Source organism: Euprymna scolopes, chromosome 22 (genome assembly GCF_053919585.1).
Source record: "Euprymna scolopes isolate OS-2025 chromosome 22, ASM5391958v1, whole genome shotgun sequence".
NCBI lineage: Eukaryota > Metazoa > Mollusca > Cephalopoda > Sepiida > Sepiolidae > Euprymna > Euprymna scolopes.
Window position 1 is genome coordinate 5,220,384 of NC_136503.1, and position 22,062 is coordinate 5,242,445.

General features: G+C 30.8%; 1 protein-coding gene across 50 annotated transcripts in view; it reads left to right on the forward strand.

The window, feature by feature from the left end:
* Window positions 1–22,062, forward strand: part of LOC145243857 (oxidation resistance protein 1-like) — an 886,868-nt gene that overhangs the window by 678,679 nt on the left and 186,127 nt on the right. For 15 of the 50 annotated variants that reach the window (XR_013862953.1, XR_013862955.1, XR_013862954.1 and 12 more), the window contains 2 exons: window positions 1,937–1,978; window positions 12,093–12,134. The exons of 26 other annotated variants lie outside the window; for them this stretch is intronic. Coding sequence is in view for 19 of the 24 variants with exons in the window: in XM_080106896.1 (XP_079963022.1) it covers window positions 1,937–1,978; window positions 12,093–12,134 (84 nt within the window). In the remaining 5 variants the exon portion in view is untranslated. The remainder of the gene's footprint in view (window positions 1–1,936; window positions 1,979–12,092; window positions 12,135–22,062) is intronic. 9 more of the 50 variants (XR_013862957.1, XM_080106899.1, XM_080106909.1 and 6 more) reach the window with 1 other exon arrangement.

Consider the following 22,062-nt stretch of genomic DNA (forward strand, 5'->3'; position numbering starts at 1 on the left):
CCTGTTTATTAGGAGGAGCGAAATGAAAGCTACAGTCTGATATGACGAAGTCGACATTGACCAAACTGGCTCTGGGCCTGTGATTAGAGTCGAGGTTCGCTTTTTTTATACCGAAAACTGAATGTAACGCGTGCTGATGCGGGAAATGTGGAATAATTATCGTTTGAAAGTCAATAAAATTAAATAGAGAGGCGAGCTCCGTGGATAATTCGTAGATATTACAATTTATAGATGATATAAAAAGTTTTAAAAAGTTGTGAACCGAGCAAGCGCTTCTTTGAAAGAAGCCTTTCGTGGACATCGAGGAAAAGCGAACATACATACATTTTCGCTTTTATATATTTATAGATTTAAGGATTTTCTATATGGTCTCCTTTTTTTGTTGTTGCTTTCTTTTTCTTTTTTCTTTTTTGTTATTCAATTTCGTTTATTTTTCTAAGTTTGCATTTTTTCTCTCTCACTCTCACTTCAATAATAAAACCACACATTTTTTGCAACAAACCACGTAATCCACATTCTTTTCACAATTCTATACCAAATTGTTTTTAAAATGAAATACAAGTCATTTGTTATAGCAGTTCGTTGAACCAAAATGCTTTTTCAGTGGCGCAATGGTATGCAGACATTTGGTGATGCCAACTCCTTATATTGCATGCTGCAAAGACTCAAGTATAAGTCCTAGTACTGAAGAAATAATAGAAGGGGGGGAAAAAGTATGAATATGATTTGATATGACTGCTTTTTCTGCCACTTCCTTCCTCACACTATTGCAATGGTGTCTTTCGCTAGGATTGTAAGTTTTAGGATCTAAAAAACAAGACTTTGTCATCATGAGACTTATAGTTGTGATCAGTTTCCAGCATTCTGGCTTAGTTTCAGTTGTTAACTCATCAGTAAAAGCGCTGTAACATGGAAGTCTTGTCTGTGGTTGGTTTTATGAATCTTAACCAATCAAAATTGTTAATATTTCTCTTTGAATTAACGATTTTCATCCAGTCAAAAAGGTTGTTACTATTTCATTCATAACTCATATTTGATATGTTAACTTTGATTATTTTATGTATTGGCAAGAAAAAGTCAAATGTCATAAGAGAGAATGAAGAATCAGTGTAACCGCCTTATTGTAATACAATGTGATTTGGGAATCTTAAGTTGGACGATCCCTGGTGTTAATGTGGTATTATAGTGACTGAGGACTGTAGCTAGGAATAGTGTAGAAAAATCAAAGGTATAGTGACAAGAATGACCCCCCCCCCACGCACACACTTTTTGGCTGGCACTGTGCTTAATTTTGTTTTGTAAAACTCTTGTTTGTCAAAATAAAAATATGAATCAAACAAGAAGAGAATGCAAGAATGTGAATAGAAATACATGTAGATCAATCATTGGAAGATATTGTAGATTTCGGATAATAATTCGGCTAATTTTGACAATCAACTTAATTTTTTTATGAAAATACTCTAAGCCTATGCGGGTTTAACTGGCTTTTTCCAAAGGAGGAAGTTTCATAGGAATATGAAAGGTTCCAAGTTGCATGTATATCTCCGTTATGGAAGATTACGATGTTAGGTTTTTGCAAATCTTGCAGGGAAGTATTGACGTCTTCATCCATACAGCACCTGAAATTCCCAAATTGGTCACCCATCTGCTACTGACCAGACCTAATGTTGCTTCGGTGATCTAACAAGAACCAGTGTGTCAACGTGATTATGCCAGACTTTTTTTAAGCAAAGATCAAATATAATACACAGTGTAAAGATCTTGAATCCGGCATAAATCGGATTCTTGAAATCCTTGAGAAAGTATTTACTATATTTCTATAGTGTTAATTTTTTAGCATAAATTTGACTTTCGAGCAAAGATCGAATATATATTTCTTTAGTGTATATTTTGTATATTTGTTAAGGTGTTTTTTTGTTTTGTTTTTTTCATTTAGAAATTGTTGAAGAGACAACACCAAAAAAGGAAGATGATTCTGGTAATTTAAAACTAAAGCATTTTTTTTTTTTTTTTTTTCTTTAAGGTCACTTTTTCCTTTTTTTTTTTTTATCTTTCAATGGTTTTGGATTTCTGAAGTTTTTCCAAGTTTTGTGCATTAAAATTTCCTTTAATCATTTTTGTGCAGAAAAAATTTTCTCAGATTTCTTTGTTAAATAGAAGAACAGATAATCTTAAATTCATGTGTTCTTCTAATTAACCTCATTTGAATATAAAGAAAGGGAGATAATAGAGTAAGTTATGATTATACTTTTTTAAGCCTTTATGACCTGAATTATGATGCAGGTGATTAAAAAATATTGTTAATTTTAGATGGCGGCATATTGAATGTAAGCAATGAACAATTGCAATCTGAACATATCTGGCATCTACCCAGATACTGAACTAATACTTACAAGGCGTGTTTGAATCAATTCCCACTTTATTTATGCCGTTATATTCATTTATGACTTTTTTTTTTTTTTTTACACAGTGATCACCACTTATCAAGGCCTGGAAGTCACTCAGGGATAAGGGTTATAAAATTAGTTCAACCACGTCATAAAGGCTTGATGATTAAAATGTGTTCGTTTATTTTAAAATTGTGAAAACCGACATTGCATTCTTAATAAAGCTGAAAGTTAGGTTGTCGCCTTCATTATTAAATAGACAACATTATGTAATATTGTTTTAGGATAGTTTTTTTTTCGTAAAACTATATTGGCAAAGTATTCTACAAAAAAGCAGTGCAGAAAATCTAGTTTAACTAATTCACGCCTACATATGTAATTGTTGGAAATATAAAACACTTGTTGCTAACAGAAGCATTGTCAAACGACAAAAGCACGTTAGATTTTGGATCTTCTTTGCATGAATTAGCTACATGCACGGTCCAGCCATGTTTACATGGTCGGCTTCAAGCAAGACCATCGGCAGAATTTTAAAGGATTTTTTATGACTTTGACCACTTTTCTTTGTAAATGAAGATGTAAACTCAAAATGAAAAACTTATGTTGAGATCCAACTTTTTGAGAACCACACATTTGGTTAAATGAAGTTGGGAGTATCCTTGGATGTAAAGTATCCTTTGTTCCGTCTTGTTGTCATGTCAAATCCTACAATTACTTGATCCATGTCTTTAAAATATTTCTACATGGTAAATTGTATAAATGCATCATGTTGGCCTAAGTTTCCTGTTTTGTTTTTTAGGCACTTTGTATATAGCATAATCATGTTAACATGCTGGTTGCCTTTAGACACCAAATTTAAGCATGGTCACCAGCAAATGGATGACCATTTGAGAATAACAGGTGTTGCATGTGAGTCTGGAAATTAATGTCAACCTTCTAGAAGTAATCTTTCTGCCTAGACATTTACATAATAACTTGGAACATGATCAACCAGTTTCAGAGTTGCTATGCGGGTTGCAACAATCTGAACAAGTCATGCTGGTGTGTGTGTGTATATATATATATATATCTCGAGAGAGAGATACAGATTTTTTTTAAAAAGCTATCTTTATATTAGCAAATGTTAATACAGAATGTATGTATGTGTGTGTATGTATGTATGCATGTATGGCATAATCACGTTGACACACCGGTTCTCTTCAGATCACCAAAGTTAAGCAACATTAGCCTGGCTAGTACCAGATGGGTGACCATTTGGGAATTCTAGGTGCTGTATGTGCTTTCCGCTTATCTCGGCATTGTTTCTAGTTGTCCTGAACCTCCACTTGCTATTGGTATTCAACAATGTTGACTCAGGAGAAGTGGGGTTGAGATTGTGCAACTCTTGCCACAAAAATTTTCACGCGCAGGCACCTTTACCGTGGATATCCATAGTCTGTCGAGACTGACGGAAGCCTTTTTTTATGTATATATGTATGTATATATATGTACACACACACACCAAAGGCGTTCCAAAAGTAATGCCTCCTATTTTTTTCTATAACGGGCACATACTTAAGAGATTTTTCTTTATCTTCATTTTTTAATATCTTTGCTTAACTGCATAAACGTCAAATATTATTTATATAAAATAAAATGACTTATTTAAATTTCTCAGGTATTATTTAGTGATATTTATTTTTTGGGTTTTGTTAAAGAGAAAATTTAAATATGCTGTCCAGGAATTGTAGAGCCTTTAGATTATGAATTTTGTGGTTAATACAGTCCCCACTATTTTTCCACATCTTGTCCCATTCACCCGCTGTTATATCTAATTATCAGAAAAACGTATACAGACATATATCTCATCATAATTATATTTGAGACCCATCTTAAGACAGATATCAAATACAAGATTCATTTTGTCATTTAGTGCACAACACTTAGCATGACTCAAACTCAATTCTATCTATTTTCATATCTCCCATGTTGCGTATGATTATTTGTTTTGGTATTTGCGTATAAAAAGGTGATTGTGAAATATAACATTTAAAAATTAAATGGCAGCAAAATTTTGTGAAGCATTTCATTTTGTTTGAAAAATATTAATATATACTGAAAATTACGAAAAAATGATCAATTAAAATTTTAGTAAAATATAAAAGTAATTCATCAAATTAACCATTTTCCAGTCGAGTGACACTATTTCTGCTTTTCGTCTTGAAAGATCTCTTTAAATGCAAAAATGAAAAAAAAAAAGACTATCTCTCTTGAATGGATATTAATAGTGAAGTTCAAGAACCACGTATTTTATGAAATAAAAATGGTTGCTTTTTGTAATTTTTGGTATACATTAATATTTTCTCATCCAAAGTACTTAATTTTTGCTCTTTTTTTTTTTTTTTTCTTTTTTTTCTTTTCAACTGCTATATTTCATAACTGCCTTCTTATGCACGAGTGCTTTTTTTTTTTTGTAAACGTTTTGTATGTAAGGTTTTTATAGTCATCTGGTTTCATCTTGGAAATTTTTACCCACACTCAAAAATCTAGTTATAAAATTACATTTATTAGTTTCTTTGCAACAAAAATTCTTTCCAAATTATCTATGTTATTTCCAAAGTTCGATATGAAATTATTCTGGAATATTGTATATGAAATTGTTGCTGGTCAAAAATACTTTATCAGTATTGTTCTTTCTGGAGTCATTGAAACTTTTGCTCATCATCAGTATTCCACTTTCTTATTCAGAAAAACAGAAAAATAACAGCTGACATTCTCATAAAGTTTCAATTTTTTATGCATGGATATAAAAAGTATGCATATATATATATATATATATATATATATATATACACTAGCATGGGTGCTCGGCATTGCCCGGGTGTTTGGAGGTGTATGCTGAGCAAAAAAAGAAAAACAAAAAAAAACGGTCAATTTTTTTAATTTTGACCCCTATTATGATCCCTTAACATTTATTGTTTTGGGCTCAAATCAAGTTATTAATTTAGATCCATGTCCAAGGAACCTATATCTAAAATTTCAAGTGTTTAGACCCAAAATTGTCGGCGGAGTTTGGTAGAATTCTTAAGGTCAAATCGTTGAACTTTGACCCCTTAACAGCCAAATTTCTGGCTGAAAACCGATCACATAGATTTTCCCAAATCTCAGTACCCTGTATATCAAATTTCAAGTTTGTAGACCAAAAATTGACAGTTATTGCGGAGGGAAATGTACACATACAGCTACACAGACACATTCACTTTTATATATATATATATATATATATATATATATATATATATATAACAACATTTTCACTGATCTTCTTGACTTTCAGAATTCAGGACAAAGTTATGATATCCAGTTCTAGAGAACTTGAAAACAGTTAATCTTTTGATGCCGCTGTCAATTGAAAATTACCATAGAAAAAATTTTAATAAAGACTTACTGAGTTGTTAAAATAATAAAAACATTTAAAAGGAAAAAGATGACTTGCATATTGTTTTATATAGCAAAAAATAGTGACAAGTTACTATTTTTGCTATATAAAACTATGTATGTCTTATTTTTTATTTTAAATATATATATCTTTGATGGAATGTTTATTACTGACCAGCTGTGGCACTCTTCACGAATCGTCGCTATTAACTCTAGTTCTGTGCCATTCTGAGCAACTCAGCCATGCCAACATCAGCAATATCCTTCACGCTGTCTGACATTCTTGTTTTTGGTCTTCCATGTCCTCTTTTGCAAGATATATATATATATATATATATATATATATATATATATATACCAAGTTCAAGGTGTTCAACAGTGATAACAAGAATTTAACAAGGTTATTAAAAATGCTCAATAAAAGAAGAGTAAGATTATATATATATATATATATATATATATATATAGAGAGAGAGAGAGAGAGGGAGATAAAAAAAACCCAGGTTATATTACAATGAAGATGAAATGTTGATAGATATTGTTCCTTTTTACTCTCTCTATCTTGTCGGAATATTATTTCCATTATTCTCATCATATATATATATATAATGTGGAGTGTGTGCATTTTGTTTTATGAATTTGAACCAATAAAAATTAAGCTCATACTTATTTATTAATGATTTTATCCAATCAGAAGGAGGGTTGCTTCATAAAAAGATAATCAAGTACTAACTGTTGCTGCCATGTTGTCATACAAGGTGTAACTAGAGCCAAAGCATTCTAAAATCAGCTTAACAATTTCTGCCAAGTGACTTTGGGATCACCAACAAGGAACTAAAAGCATTTTCATTTTAAATGTGAGAATCAACCTTATTTTACTTGTGGAACTCTTGAGAACTATTTTAGCATCTGTGAACCAATTATATCTTTTTAACATTGTTTTTGGACTAGTAAAACCTAACAATAAATCACTTTCATTATATGAACTACAAACTTTGCAAAATTTAATAAACATGTTTTCTAAACCAATAGAAACATTTTTTGTGGGCCTCTTTAAAATTTCTGTGGAAATCTGTGGCTCAATCCTTGTTAGGAATAGATCATAATTCAGCTGCTAGTTTTCTTTTGGGTTGTGGACATATTCATCTATTTTCATTTATATTTTTTTTTTTGTGTGTGTGTGTGTGTGTGTGTGTGTGTGTTTTAAAAGCATTTTAGTGGTAAAAATGCTTCACTTCCATGTGTGAATACATTATAAAAGTTAATGCATTTTAGAATGAAAAATGTATTTTGAATGAAAAATCTTTAAAAAATAAAATTCTTACTATTTTTTTAGTTGATAAAAGTTCAAACAAATAATGTTTAAATAATTTTGATACAAAATAGAATGTTGATATTTTTAATATCCCTCTTGACATTTTTTTTTTTACATTTCCCAATTTTGTTTTCGCTTTATTTAGAAATTGTCAAAGAGGCAAAACCAGAAATGGAAGATAAGTTTGGTAATTTAAAACTAAGATAAAAAGATTTTTTTTGAAGTTCTCATCTTTTCCCTTTTTTTTTTTTCTTTTTAAATGGTTTTGAATTTCTGAAATCACTATTCTCCCACACCTGCAAACTGTTTTTATGTAGAATCAATTTCGGTACTTGTACAGTTTAATCAAGACATTAAAACATGAAAATATCGAAAAAAAAGTTTAAATTGTACGTATCCGTTATGAAATGAAGTTCTCAGAAAAAAAAATTTCACTTAATTTCATCAAGTAGTTTTTATTTTACAGCAAAAAAACAATTTATGATACCGAGCAAAAGGTTCGATTTTTAGGAAGAAAAGCTAGAATTAAAGATGGGAAGGGAGTGTCGGACTTTAACTAGAGTTATCTCCCATGACGTTTCTAAACTCCAAACAAAAATTAAGAAAAAAATCCAAGATGTCTGCCTTCAACGCACTCTCATAAAAATGTGTTTTTCCGCTGTAAAAAAAAAATCTACTGGATCAAATTAAGTGAAATTTTTTTTCGGAGATCTTCAGTTCAAAACGGATACGTACAATATAATCCTTTTTCGATATTTTCATTTTTTATATCTTGATTAAACTGTACAAGTATCTCAATTTCATTATTACATTTATTATGATTTTCTTTTCTGTTTGCAAAACAAAAAGAAAAAAATAATACTAAATTTTTTTTTACAAATAAGAATGTCATTAAAGTTGAATTGCCTTTTAATTAGCATAGCGGGAAGATATGGTATGATTTTAACTTTATTTAGATATCAATCAAAAGAAATAATTAGGTAATAAAATTTTTTTAAAAGATCAATGCCATTAACACTAAAGATGCACTCCATTGTCAGTCAAACGTTGTTCAGCAAAAAAGAAATGAAGTATAAAATTGAGATTCAAAAGTTTTGATCACTTTCTTACTCTGTCTCTTTTCTAAAATGTCCACTTTCAAGTTTTCACTTTCAATCAATAAATCAAAGTCTAAATCTATTCCTTTTAGATCTTAACTTCACATAATCCATAACATTGTTTTAAACATTCAATTCAAAATTACTCTAAAAATCTAATAGAATTCACTTCAAACACCAGTGCAGTGTGTCAACATGATTTCTTCATGTTATTTATGGAATCATTAAATGTTTTGGATCTCGTGAACGTTACTTTTTTTTTTTAGTAATCAATTCCTAACTAATATTTCAGAGAGTATATATATATATATATATATATATATATATATATATATACTAGGAGTTCAGCCCGGTTTTTCTCGGTTCCTATGTACTGTTCATAACTTTATGTGCATAAATATATTAAAAAGTTTGACTCATGTCCAGGTAACTTACATCTAAAATTTCAAGTGTTTTGGCCCAAAATTGGTGTTGGAGTTTGGTAGAGTCTGCAAAGGTCAACTCTGTAAACTGACCTCTTGCCAGCCAAATTTTCGCCCAAAAACTGATTAAAAAGCTTGCTACATGTCTGAATACCCTTTATGTAAAATTTCAAATGTTTAGACCCAAAATTGGCTGAATAGTTTGCTAGAGACCGCAAAAGTCAAATCTTTTGAACTTTGACCCCTTGGCAGCCAAATTTTCAGTGAAAAAACGATTAAGAAGCTTGTCCTATGTCTGAATAACCTTTATGTAAAATTTCAAATGTTTAGACCAGTAATTGGCTGAATAATTTGGTAGAGACTGCAGAGGTCAAATTTTTTTTAACTTTGACCCCAATTTTGACCCCTTAACATTTATTGTTTTGGGCTCAAATCAAGTTAAAAGTTTGATCCATGTCCAAGTAATCTACATCTAAAATTTCAAGTGTTTAGACCCAAAATTGGCAGTGGAGTTTGGTAGAGTTTGCAAAGGTCAAATCATTGAACTTTGACCCCTTGACAGCCAAATTTCTGGACGAAAACTGATTAAAGATTTCCCAAATCTTAATATTCCTTATGTCAAATTTCGAGTCTGTAGACTGAAAAATTTATATGGTAGGAAAATGTACACACACACACACACACAAGACAATTTCACTTTTATATATTCATATATATATATATATATATATAAGTCTATATTCCAAATTTCAAGATTGTGACCATCTTATCATTTCTTTCTTTAAATACATTGACATGCAAAATTCTTGACAGCACCTATTTCATAGCGCAGAATCATTCATGTAATTATGTCAATTTTTTTTATTTATTCCACCCTTAACTCATCAGAAGAAAAAGCGCTACGAAACAGGTCATGTCAACGTACATAAAGAAATAAACGGTAAGATGGTCAGCATCTTGAAATTTGGAATATAGACTTTTGTCATTTATTTGTATATGCTCTGTAGTTACATGAAGCTTAAATAAATTAAAGGATTGGTATAAATAAAAGGTGAAATATAATTGAATAAACATATTTCCCCATAAACATATTTTTTTGGAAATGAATTTGCTTTAAATATTTTAAATTGTTTAAATTCTCTAAAATTGTAAAAAAAAATTTCTAAAATTTAATTTGAAATTTGAATTTCAATATTATTATTTTTATTTCTTTTTTATTGTGTCTTTCTCGCTCTTTCTTTTATCTCCATTATATTACCCCCCCCCCCCATTTTCCCCCATTTTCATCTGAATTTGTTCTCTTTTTACCTTTATATTTATATGATGCCGGCTTTTTCTCCTTTTCTGATAAGAAGCATTTGGCTTCAAAGTGTCGTGATTTCTCCTTTATTATGCTTTCTGTAACCTTTATTGACTTGATAATGAAATAAAGTTACTATGTTACTTTATTTCATTATCCTGTTAACGTATTCTATATATATATATATATATGTAGTTCTCATGAGTTTGTGTATGTGGCTATGTATTTTTACAAAGCAAAACTACTCTTCTCCTCCCTACAGTCCATTCTTACAGAATAGATGTTGCTAGTCTCTCTTCATGCATCATTATTTCCATGAGCTTCATCTTTAGTTCTTCACAATAAAAACTACCAAAATGGAAAAAAAAAGCTTTCCTTTCTATCTTCATGCATCAGACAGAATTTCCATGGCAGAACTTATTTACAAAAGCTTTTCACCTGTGGAACACATTATCACAGGATTGCTTCACTGCCGATTACAAATTGATCTTCTTCAAATACGATCTCAACAAATTCTTGTCCTAAACTGCCTCATAAGTAATTGTTGTAGTGTGTCCACTCTACGGATAATAATAAATTCTTCTACATGCTATAAAGATCAAGAGAATATGTCTCCTAGCGTTGGTGCAAAAGTTATGTATGAGTTATGCACATATGGCAGTCGGACTGACATATACGCACACCCTTTATTTGTTGTATTTGGTTTTCTGTTCAATATAGTTTGTTTTCAGTAATTACAAAGCTGCGTTTTTCTTCTGGATTCTTACGGGACCACAACACTAATCAAATGCGGTAAATATCTTTAATCAATGTTAGAACTCGCATAGTATTCTTCATCTTTAGCCTGATAATCATTCCGTCTCGATAACTCATGTCCTTGAGTAGCTTTGAGCATTAATAAATAATGACCTAATAGGAAAAAAAATAAATAAAGATTTCTAGTGAATGAAATTTAACTTAGAAATTTTAGATTATTAAACTTTTGTGTTTGAATGAATTTGTCTTTTTTATTCCCCTTCTGCCACTACTTCTCATTTCATTAACTCTTAATTATTAACCATTAAATCATGTTCTGGAGTGATCAATATTTTTTTTACTTTTCATTCTTTTCCGGCTTGTAAAGTTCAAAGTTCAGTTATAAAACAAATTAGTTTCAAAATTCATAATCCAAAATGTGATTTTCAAAATTCTCTACAAAATCATTCTATTCAGATTAATGTCTGTTTTACAGCACCTCATATCCCTACGACGTGATCATCTAAGCACGGTGATGGAGTCAGAATGTAAAATGTCTGATTTTGAATTGACTTTTAGAATTCCAAAATATCAGATTTTGACTATTTTAAAGGCTTTCAATGTTCAGAATGTTGATTCATTAAAGATTAAAAACTCTTATTCTAACTCATAGCATGTTTATGAATTCAACTTAATTCAAAACCTCAGACTTCATAACCTTGCATCAAAAACCAGACCACCGTGCATCTGACTTTAACATCATTTCTATATGCTGGCATGTGTTGGATGGCTTTTAGAAGTTGACTTCCAAACTAACCTATCTCTGCACAGGTTTTAATTTATCCATCTTTCTCTCAACTGTATTCTTTTAGAAAGCTAATATCATGCATTAATATCAATGCACCAAAATATTTTTATCAGCGATTTTTTTTTTCCATGGGTCATTGAAAATTCCTAACCTCAAAACATCGGATTCTTGCCGAGAGATCTAGCTGGAAGTGAGTTCTCATTCTGGCAAAGTCTCAGTTTGTTATGCATGTCTGCAAGAATATGTAATAATGCGAATCTTTATTAAGTGTACTTAAATGTGTGAGGTTTTTTTCTTCTATCTCCTCTCGGATCTTTCATCAATCACTTGTGTCTGTTAAGATCAAATCTAAGCAACCTCTTCTCTCCTTTCCCTTCACAGATACTCTAATTAGTTGATTTGGATAACTTTAAATCTTTCATCTTTGAAATTCTTATGCATGCCATTTTCAAAAGGAATCGTTTCATAAATGTTAACCAATCAAGACTAAGTTAATACCTTTTCATTTTTTTTATGTTTCTTAGAATTTTTTTTTTTTTAATTTAGTTTTTCAGAATTTTGTGGCATTTTTTATATATATATATATATATATATATATATATTTTATTTAGAAATTGTTGACGAGGCAATACTAGAAGCAGATGATGATTCTGGTAATTTAAAACAGACAAATTTATTTTTTTAATTTTTGAAATTCTCTTCATTTTTTCCTGCCCCCCCCCCACTTTTCTTTAGATGTTTTGGGATTCTAAAGCCAATATTTTCTAAGTCTTGCACTTTTAAGTTTCTTTTGATTCCTACAAAGCCTTTTTTCTACAGAAAGCTTTTCATCATAAAATTTTCTACAACTTCAGTCTATGAAAGAACGGATAATCTTAAATTTTATTTACATTCTGACTAAAATAAAATCATTATCACAACAATTTTATTTAATTGGCTACAATGCTGATATAATCAAGCTCCCCACATTGTCCCTCCACTAGAAGACTATTATTCATAAACAAACCAAAACAAAAAAAACAAAAAAACATAGATTTATGCAATTTTAATGAAATATCCAACATTTATAAGAAATTATGTTTTATATTAATCTGAAACTTTATGGGAGAAATTTTTTCAACCTAATAATTTCTTCCCTCTCCTCAAGTCAACAAGTTAATTAACTAAAATGTTATCCACATTTTTTTTTTAATGAATTAATAACTTCCCTCATTTTTTTTAATGAATTAATAACTTCCCTCATTTTTTTTAATGAATTAATAATTTCCCTCATTTTTTTAATGAATTAATAATTTTCCTAATTTTTTAATGAATTAATAATTTTCCTCATTTTTTAATGAATTAATAATTTTCCTCATTTTTTAATGAATTAATAATTTTCCTCATTTTTTAATGAATTAATAATTTCCCTCATTTTTTAATGAATTAATAACTTCCCTCATTTTTTTAACGAATTAATAACTTCCCTCATTTTTTTTAATGAATTAATAACTTCCCTCATTTTTTTTTAATGAATTAATAACTTCCCTCATTTTTTTTTAATGAATTAATAACTTCCCTCATTTTTTTTTTAATGAATTAATAACTTCCCTCATTTTTTTTTTTAATGAATTAATAACTTCCCTCATTTTTTTTTAACTAATTAATAATTTCCCTCATTTTTTTAATGAATTAATAATTTCCCTCATTTTTTTAATGAACCTTTATTTGATCAGTCACTATCTTTTGTGGGCAGGATGACGTTCCTAAATAAAATCTTTTCGATATGTTTTTATGACATGGCTGGAGTATGGATGCCAGGGGATATGTCCCAACTATAGTCATTTTTAAGCCTCTTTTTTATATCTGCATTCCTCAGTCTTTCTCAAAATGTTACACCAAGAATAATTCTTGAACTTTTTATTTTAAAAATATTAAGCTTCCTTCTCATGTTTTTTACATAGGCATCACCACTTATCAAGGCCAAGAGGTTACTCGAGGATAAAGGTGTACAGTAGAAATTGGACAATATAGTAATTGTTAATTGAAATTCGGTAAATTTGTTAACTTATATCGGACGGTTCATCAAAAACTTGTTTACGTTAGACTTGAAGACAACCATATTGTAGTCAGCTGGAAAGCAGGAAAACAGAAGACACTTCCACAGGCGTGCAGTTCTAAGAAAGAAGCTTTGTTCATGAAATCTACGTTTAGGTTTAGGCACAGATAAAGAGTGGGGAAAATTAGTGTTTTCTGCTAGACGAGTGTTTCTTGTGAAAGTCTGGCGAGGGGGGGGCATAGATTGGAGCTCAGCCGAGCACTTGCCATGAAAATAATGATAAAGCAGAGACAAACTCGCAACATCTCTTCTATGAGAAAGAGGTCGCAGGGAAGAGAAAAGGATATCCCCTACAAGGCTACAAAGTCTATTTTTAACTTTATCAAGGCAAGATAAGTTCTTACTAGCAGTTCCTGTCCAGATTTGGCAACAGTACTCCATTCTTGGACGTACCTGGCTCTTATATAGATAGAGTTGCATCAGCAGTGAGATATCTACTGGATCGATAGAAGGATCCCATCATTTTCCCAGCGGCCTTGGCAACGGATTTAATAGTTAGTATTCCATTTAAGATCAGGAGTAAAGGTTAAGCCCAGAAGCTTGTCAAAACACGAGGCCTCCCCAAGACGAGAGCCATTCATTTCAATTGATGCCAGATGGGGATCAGAGCGTTGATGATGTAAAGATAAAAGCTTGGTTTTAGATGCATTAAAAGTAACAAGCCACCTCTTTCCCCATTGTACCACTTGCTCAAGATCAGAGGAGAGAGAATTAGAGAGAACCTTGTCATTTACAGCCTTTGATGTGTTGCCATAGATGGTTGTGTCATCAGCATAGATGTCAACGAATGATTTAAGTATGTGTTTTGGAAGATCATTAATGTAGATCAGAAAGAGAGTTGGGCCCAGGATTGACCCCTGAGGGACTCCAGCATTAATACTGAGAGCTTCTAATTTCTGCCCATCAATCACTACTCTTATGAACCTATCAGAGAGAAATGATTTAATAATTGAGAAGACATTTCCAACTATCCCGTAGCTAGAGATCTTGTGAAGTAAACCTTTATGCCATACCTTATCAAAGGCCTTTGATATGTCAAGAGTAATTGCCCTAGAAAGGTTGCCTCCATCAAGAGATTCGCTAATCCTATGAGATATAACTGTAAGTACATCTGCTGTAGATCTAACAGAACAAAAACCATATTGCATGTCACTAAGAAGGTTATTTTCGCTGAGATGGTTGATTACTTCTCTATTTAACACAGATTCCAGCAACTTACTCATGACGCACAGGAGACTTATTGGCTTGTACTGAGAGGAGGATGAGCAATCATCTGAATTCTTAAATACGGAGCATACTGATGAGATATTCCAGGTTGATGGGAAGCAATTTTCCTTAAGATAATGTTTAAACAGTTTTGTAAGGATGGGCGCTAGTTATGGTTGAAGTCTTTTTAGTACTGTAATTGTTTTGTCTGCATAGTGCATATATCACTTGCATATACAACAATAGCAATTATTTACAATACCTTATGGATTACAATGAACTTTTCCTCTCACTATAAAGACCAAGAGAATATGCCTTTCGGTGTTGGGTACACTTAGTGACCACTCGTTTTTATTGTATTTCTCTTTCTATTCATTTTTTTTGCATTAAAGATCCAGTTGTCTTTCTTTTGAACCCTTACCAGTCCACAACACATTGTAAAGTCTTAACTCCAGATGCATCGGTATGTCCTTCTTGTCCCCTATCTTTTCTTTTAGTCCTATCTGTCTGCTAATATCAGATGAAAATCCTGGAAGCAATGAGCCAAGAACCACAAAGTCTTTGTTTCCTTTCAACCATTTTGTTTATTGCAACATCATTTTTACAAGATGAAATAATTTTGCATTTGCTGTGATTCACTTTCATTCCACATTTTTCATAATCGCAGCTTCTTCAAGCTCAAAAGTAGAGTTTCAACTTATCGGAGACAATGGCAACAGGTGTGCTGTCGTCATCATAACGAATATAAGTATAGAGTTTATTGCTAGGCATCAGTTTCTAGTTTTTCCATTACAAAACATTGAAAAAGGCAGGGAAGCTATAAACCTGCTATTTATGCCAAGCTATCAATAAAATAGTAACTTGTATTCAATATTATACAATACATTATTCACATTCTTTTTAAACAATACATTATTCAATATTATACAATACATTATTCACATTCTTTTTAAACAAAATTATTCAATATTATACAATACATTATTCACGAGATGTGTTCGTTCCATTATTAAATGACCTATATAACATTGTAGATTCTTCTCCTTCATTCTCTTTTTGGTGTCTGGCATTTTTTTTTTTTACGTCCCATTGCTAATCAGTTGGTTGTAAAAATCACACAAAACTTCTTGCATGCTTCTAAATCTTTTATTATTCTTCTCATCCGAAAAAAACATTGCATGAATAATGGCATAAATTATATAAATGTGCCGAAATTATCACTGCTCACTGAGGGGAGGATGTGCCTTGCTTGCAGTTATGAGACAAGCCTGGCTCATTTCAAGTTTAGATGGAGAAAAAGATATAAGACTGCTTTAACTTGTGCCACTTGACTATCAATTCTTGTCCGTTGTCTACCCGTCAATATACAAAAGATATGCCGTTGAAAACAATCAAACAAAATTACTCTAAATTTGGAAAATACTGGCTTTCATACGTGTTTTCCTTTCTTGATTTTTTTTTCCAAATTTTTTCACAATTTACATTTAATGAGACATAAAAGAAATATAAACATAAGATTGTTTAGTTGAATGTGTTGAAGATTCAAGTAACTGAAAATTGTAATATTATCAAAATGGTTAGAAGGTAGTATCACATGGTAATATCACACAAGAATCTTTAGACAAATAAAATAGTAGGGTTCAGTAATATCTAATAAATTATTTTTATGTAAAAGTTTTCAAGCAATGCCTGTGTGTGAAACTTTATTTTTAACAAAGAAAGGCTTTGCACAGAACCAATTCCATTCTCTACCAATCTGACCCTCCCCCCACCAAAAAAAAGAGCAAGTTAAAGTCATTGTCAGCAACAACCACCATAGGTGTTACCCTCAAGTTTTCTGTCTCCAAGAAGGCATACCATTCCGAGATTTCGTTGTCCCAGCACACATATTTGTATAAACATGCGCACTTGCACATACGTACTAGTGATGGGACGATTCCAATATTTTTCCCAATTCCAATACACGCACTGATTCCAAACTAACTTCCTGATTCCGATTTGTTATAAATCTCTAAATATTTAACTATAAAATGTTTTTTTCTCGATTACTGTAAAAAATACATGTTAAATGTGCATGTATTTTCTCAAACATGAAAACACACTTGTGAGGGGGTGATCTATAGATTTTTGTTTTACTGGTTGTTTAAAATCAATAAAAATTTATTTTATTATTACTACAAGCAGTGGAAGATGTTTTAAACAAAATCAAATAATTAAAAAAAAACAATAATTAAGGGAATCTTTTTAAATAAATAAAAAAAAAGGTTGTTAGTATGTATATCAATATACAAAAAAAAAAATTGTAGGAGTGTGTGTATGTATGTATGTATGTATATATATATTAGTGATGGGGGGGGGGGTGATTCAAATATTTTTCCTGATTCCAATACAATTACCGATTCCAATTCTTTATAAATGTCTAAATATTTAAGCATAAAGTTATTTTTTTCCGATTATTGTAGAAAACACGGGTTAAATGTATGTATATTTTCACACTTTGGAGATATATAGATTTTTGTTTTACTGGTTGTTTAAAAGCAAAAAATATTATTTTATCATTACTACTAGCAGTGGAAGATGTTGTTTTAAATAAAATCAAATAAAAAATACCATTAAAAGAATTGCTTTTGGCATCAAAAAATAGGCACAAATTTTTCCGATACCAATTCCAATACCCTAAAAACTTCTGATTTTTCCGATTCTGATTGTCTCAACACTAATACATATGTTGGGTCGCTGTTGACCCAAGGAAAACTCGTCTGCCCATTTGAAGATCTTTTTTTTTTTAATCCTACTAGGAACAAGGGATAACCATCCTCCTCATCAATCAAGCCGAAGACAAGGTGAGGGGAACCAGTTTAGTCACTGATAGCTTGACCATGTACCAGTATTAACCGGCTATTATGCATGCTTATATTAGTTTCTTCTTCCATAGTTTTCCTAGGTAGACGATGTTCAGTTTATATGAGCATGATATCGGCCAGCTTTAGCGGTTGTACTGTCTGTAGTAGTTCCTTCTCTTGTATATGTTGTCATCGTAGCTTTAGGTTTCGTCTGCCCAATTAAAGGTGTTTTTTGTAATTTAAAATCAAATTTTTCTTCTCCTCGACTGGTTTCTTACCAATCTAGAGAGTCTAGTCGATATGATCATGTTATCGATATCTATTATTAGTATGAAAACGAATGACATGTACTCGATTAACAGTCTATGACGATAAGTCATTAGGCTATCTACATTGGAATACGTCTCCTGTTTCTGTAAAAACAAAACAAAAACCTTCATTTCCTCTGATGATGGTTTATGAATTAAAACATTCTTTGATTGATTTTGGTGTAGCCATGTTCTTTACTAATGCCTCTCTCTCTTTTTTCCTTTCTCTCTCTCTCCCTGTTTCTATATTTCTCTATTTTGCATATCCTTAATCTCTTTCTATATATTTTCCTCTCTTCTTTAACTTGGATAATATGTCTAAATCTTATAAGACTACATTTTATTTTTGCAAGAAACCTATTTTTTCACATATCCTTCCACCCAATGCATTTAATTCTTTAAATGCCAATGTTGTTTTTAAGATTCTCTATGAAACAAATTTTGTATGTTTATATCAGAAACAGCAATCAAATATAGACAGATTGATACTGAATTATTATTATTGTTATTATTATTATTATTATTATTATTGTTATTATTATTATTATTATTATTATTTATTTGGGCATTTCACTTTTAACTATCCCTTCTGTAAAAAAAAAAAAAATTATAAAAATATATCCGTATTAAATCCTATTAATTTTATCCGATCATTTCTTTCTACTCCATGGTTTACTCTTTGTTATGATAATTTCTAAATTCATCCAATTTAACCTAAAAATGTTTTCTGCTATTGCTGTTGTTAATTTGATTTGGTAATTTGTTCCAAAAATATATTCCTCTATTCACAAAAAAAAGATCCAATTGGTGAAGTTTTAGTTTTTGATCAATAACCTTCCAGACCAAAAAGAAATATGTAACCCTAAAAAAAATCATTTTTTTTTATCCCCCCCCCCAAAAAAAAAATTACTACTTATTATTCCAATTTGTCTCTCTGTAACCGTAATATTTTAGTTACTTGACTTTTTATGCCTTCCAATCTTATTTCCATATCAAAATGCTGGAGAACAGACCTGAATGCAATCGTCTGCTGGGGTGGTATCAAAATTTCATATTTTTAAACAATCTACTAAAGTACTATTTCTAACCAGTCACTTGACTCCCCCCTCTTACAAAAAAAAAAGAAAAAAAAAAGAAAACAAAGCAACAAAAAAAAACATTGAACTAGTAATTTGATTTTCTGAAATTGATGTTTAAAATGCTTTTTGGAATTGAAGATACATCTAGAGAAAATCTAATAATTTTCTTGAATAGTTTTCGCATAATACGGCATCGGACAAATGGAAAAACTTGTAACAAAGTATTACATTATTTTTTTGCCTTTGTCATAGAAAATGAACATTTTTGTCATTGCTTCCCAAATTACAATTTTTATGCTTAAAATTACTTATAGAAAGCAGTGGATATTTTGTTAATAATGTTGATTATCTGCTGTTGCTGACTGTGTTCATTTAACTATGTACTTATCTCATTTTAACAAAGAAATAGCTATTTCTGCATATAGATATTGAAACAAAGACATGATGCATATTATTATATTAGGGATGATTTCATTTGAATTACCTCCCTTAGTGTTCCACACCATTTATACATATCTATGTATATTTACCCCCTTGTCAGGAGAGTAGATACAAGGCCAGGTGTGGTTTTAAGAAACCAGCACTCTAGGGTAAGTGCACTCTGGCTTAAAAAAGAAAATGGGCTTGAGTAGCTTCATCAGCATTTCCCATTAGGGGTTCTACAGGTGATTAGCAATAAACTAACCCCATCTTACTGTTAGAACTTGAACGCACGTTTATTTGCCTCCTCTGCAAAAAACTTATTTTGACGTTAACAAAACTCTGACAAAATCTTGTGTTTATATTTTTCTTACATAAACATAACTTTAATGAATACACACTGAATAATGTTTTTATTTATCGAAATTAAAAATACAAAATCGGAAAAGCTAAAACAAATTTTAAAATAATACAAATCCGCCCAACAGCAGCTTTGTTACTGTTGGGTTATGGTATGTTCTATCATTTCTAGGAGAACCACCCTCTTAGGCTTTAACTCCGCTCTGAGATGGAATTAGTGTATTGTTAATTGCCTAAGGTGCCCCTACCGGGAAATGTAAATTGAGCTGCTCAGGCATTTTTGTAGGACAAAATGTACTTATCCTAATATGTTGGCTAACCACACCTGATCTTGTTTAAAAAAAATAAATATAGCATAAAAGAATAGTTCTATCAAAATTTGAGCAACTCTGAAGTGATACAGCAGATTCTGCACAAATACAGTGCTCAATACAATAGAGGTAAATGAATAATAAAAATGCATTCAACTATCTGTCTGTTCATGTGTGTGTGTAGGGGTGTAATCAGTAGATGTAAAATAATAAGCACATGAGTGGGTGAAAAAAAATTTAATAAACAAATAAACATGTAACTTACTATTTTGTGTTGATAGAAGCCTTGTGATTGGTTAATGGGAACAAAAAAAAAATGGGATTTATTTAAAATCTAAAATTATTTAATTTTAGATTTTAAATAAATCCCACTTTGTTTTTTTGTTTTGCTTTTCTTTGTTTTCATTAGCCAATGGCAAGGCTTCTCCCAAACAAAGGTTCAGCTGACTTTCTCTTTTGTTCTGTTTTGTATAAAGGTGATGTCCCTTCCCCGTTTTGTGAATTTATTGAATTAATAGGTGACCTTATTTTAACACGTGCTCAGAGTATGTTTTCTATTATTTTAGGTGTTAGTTTAGTTTTTTATTTAATTATTTTATTTTTTCTTATGTATTGTTATCCTAAAGTAAAATTTATTCTATGTATGCAGTTTGTTATTTCACTTCTATTGTGTAATAAGTTTTGAGGATCTTTAAAGTTTAGAAAATCATGTTTCTTTTTCAGACATAATCAGAATTCACAAAAAAAGTGTGTGTATCCCCCCTATACAAAACAGGACAAAAGAAGAGGAAGTTAAAGTTAGCTAAATTTTTGTTTGGAACAAGTCTTGCCATTGGCTAATGAAAATATTAATCTATGGGATGGAATAATAACAAAGAATCTGATTCTTTGTTATTATTCCATCCCATAGATTAATGGACTACACAGCACATGTATATATAAAAACTTGTAGTAAAACAAATTCCATGCATTTTAATCTGATGATTCTCTACAGATGTGAAACTCAGAAACCTTAGTGCAACACTTAATTACCTTAAATATATTTTCATTACTTACTATCTCGCTCTACTAGCATATTGAGCACTGTTGAAGTAAATACTGAAAATCTATATATAAAATATAACTTATAACATTTTATGTAGGTACATGAAATAATGCTTCTCTCTCTCTCTCTCACATATATATTAAATGAAATACTGAAATACCGTAGGATTACAGATTGTATAATACTGTGAACATAAAGTCCAAATAAATGTTATTATTAATATTTATAAGACGATCCCAAGCAGATAAAGAAAGCTCAGTATGCAAGATAATGTAATATAAATTTTGCTTATTAGCACATTGAAATGATAGTGTAAAAAACATTACTCCATAGTTGAAAGAATGAGGGTAACGGAACAGTTGTAAAATCCAATGAATACTGGTATATTCCACAATGAATTGCGTGTTTTTTTTTAATTCCAGGCTGCAATATTCCATACATGACTTGGATTTTTACATTATTATATAATTACCCATTTTGCTAATAACATTTCCTCCAATGAGATGAGTTATGCATGGATTAAGGAAAAAATTTTAATAATCATTTGTACTTTGTAAAACCATAAATTTTGTAATTCTACATAATTTAATTCAGAATTTCCATATATATATTATTCAAGTTGCAGGGATACTATGTAGGGAGTTGTGCAGCAAGATGTCTGTTCACATTACACTTGAACTTCTGCATGTCAGTACAATTGGGGAAGCAGGAACCTGGAAGGGAATTTCAAAGTCTAGCAGTTGTGGGACAGAAACTATCAGAGTAAAAGGCTTTCTTATATCTAGGGATCTCTACTGTGTAGGGATGGAACTTTGCTGCTTGTTGGGTTTGTCGGAGGTATTTATGTCGAAGGGGTCCAAGGCCTTGTAGTTCATTGGAGCATCCAATACTTGTAAAATAAGCAGAGGGAT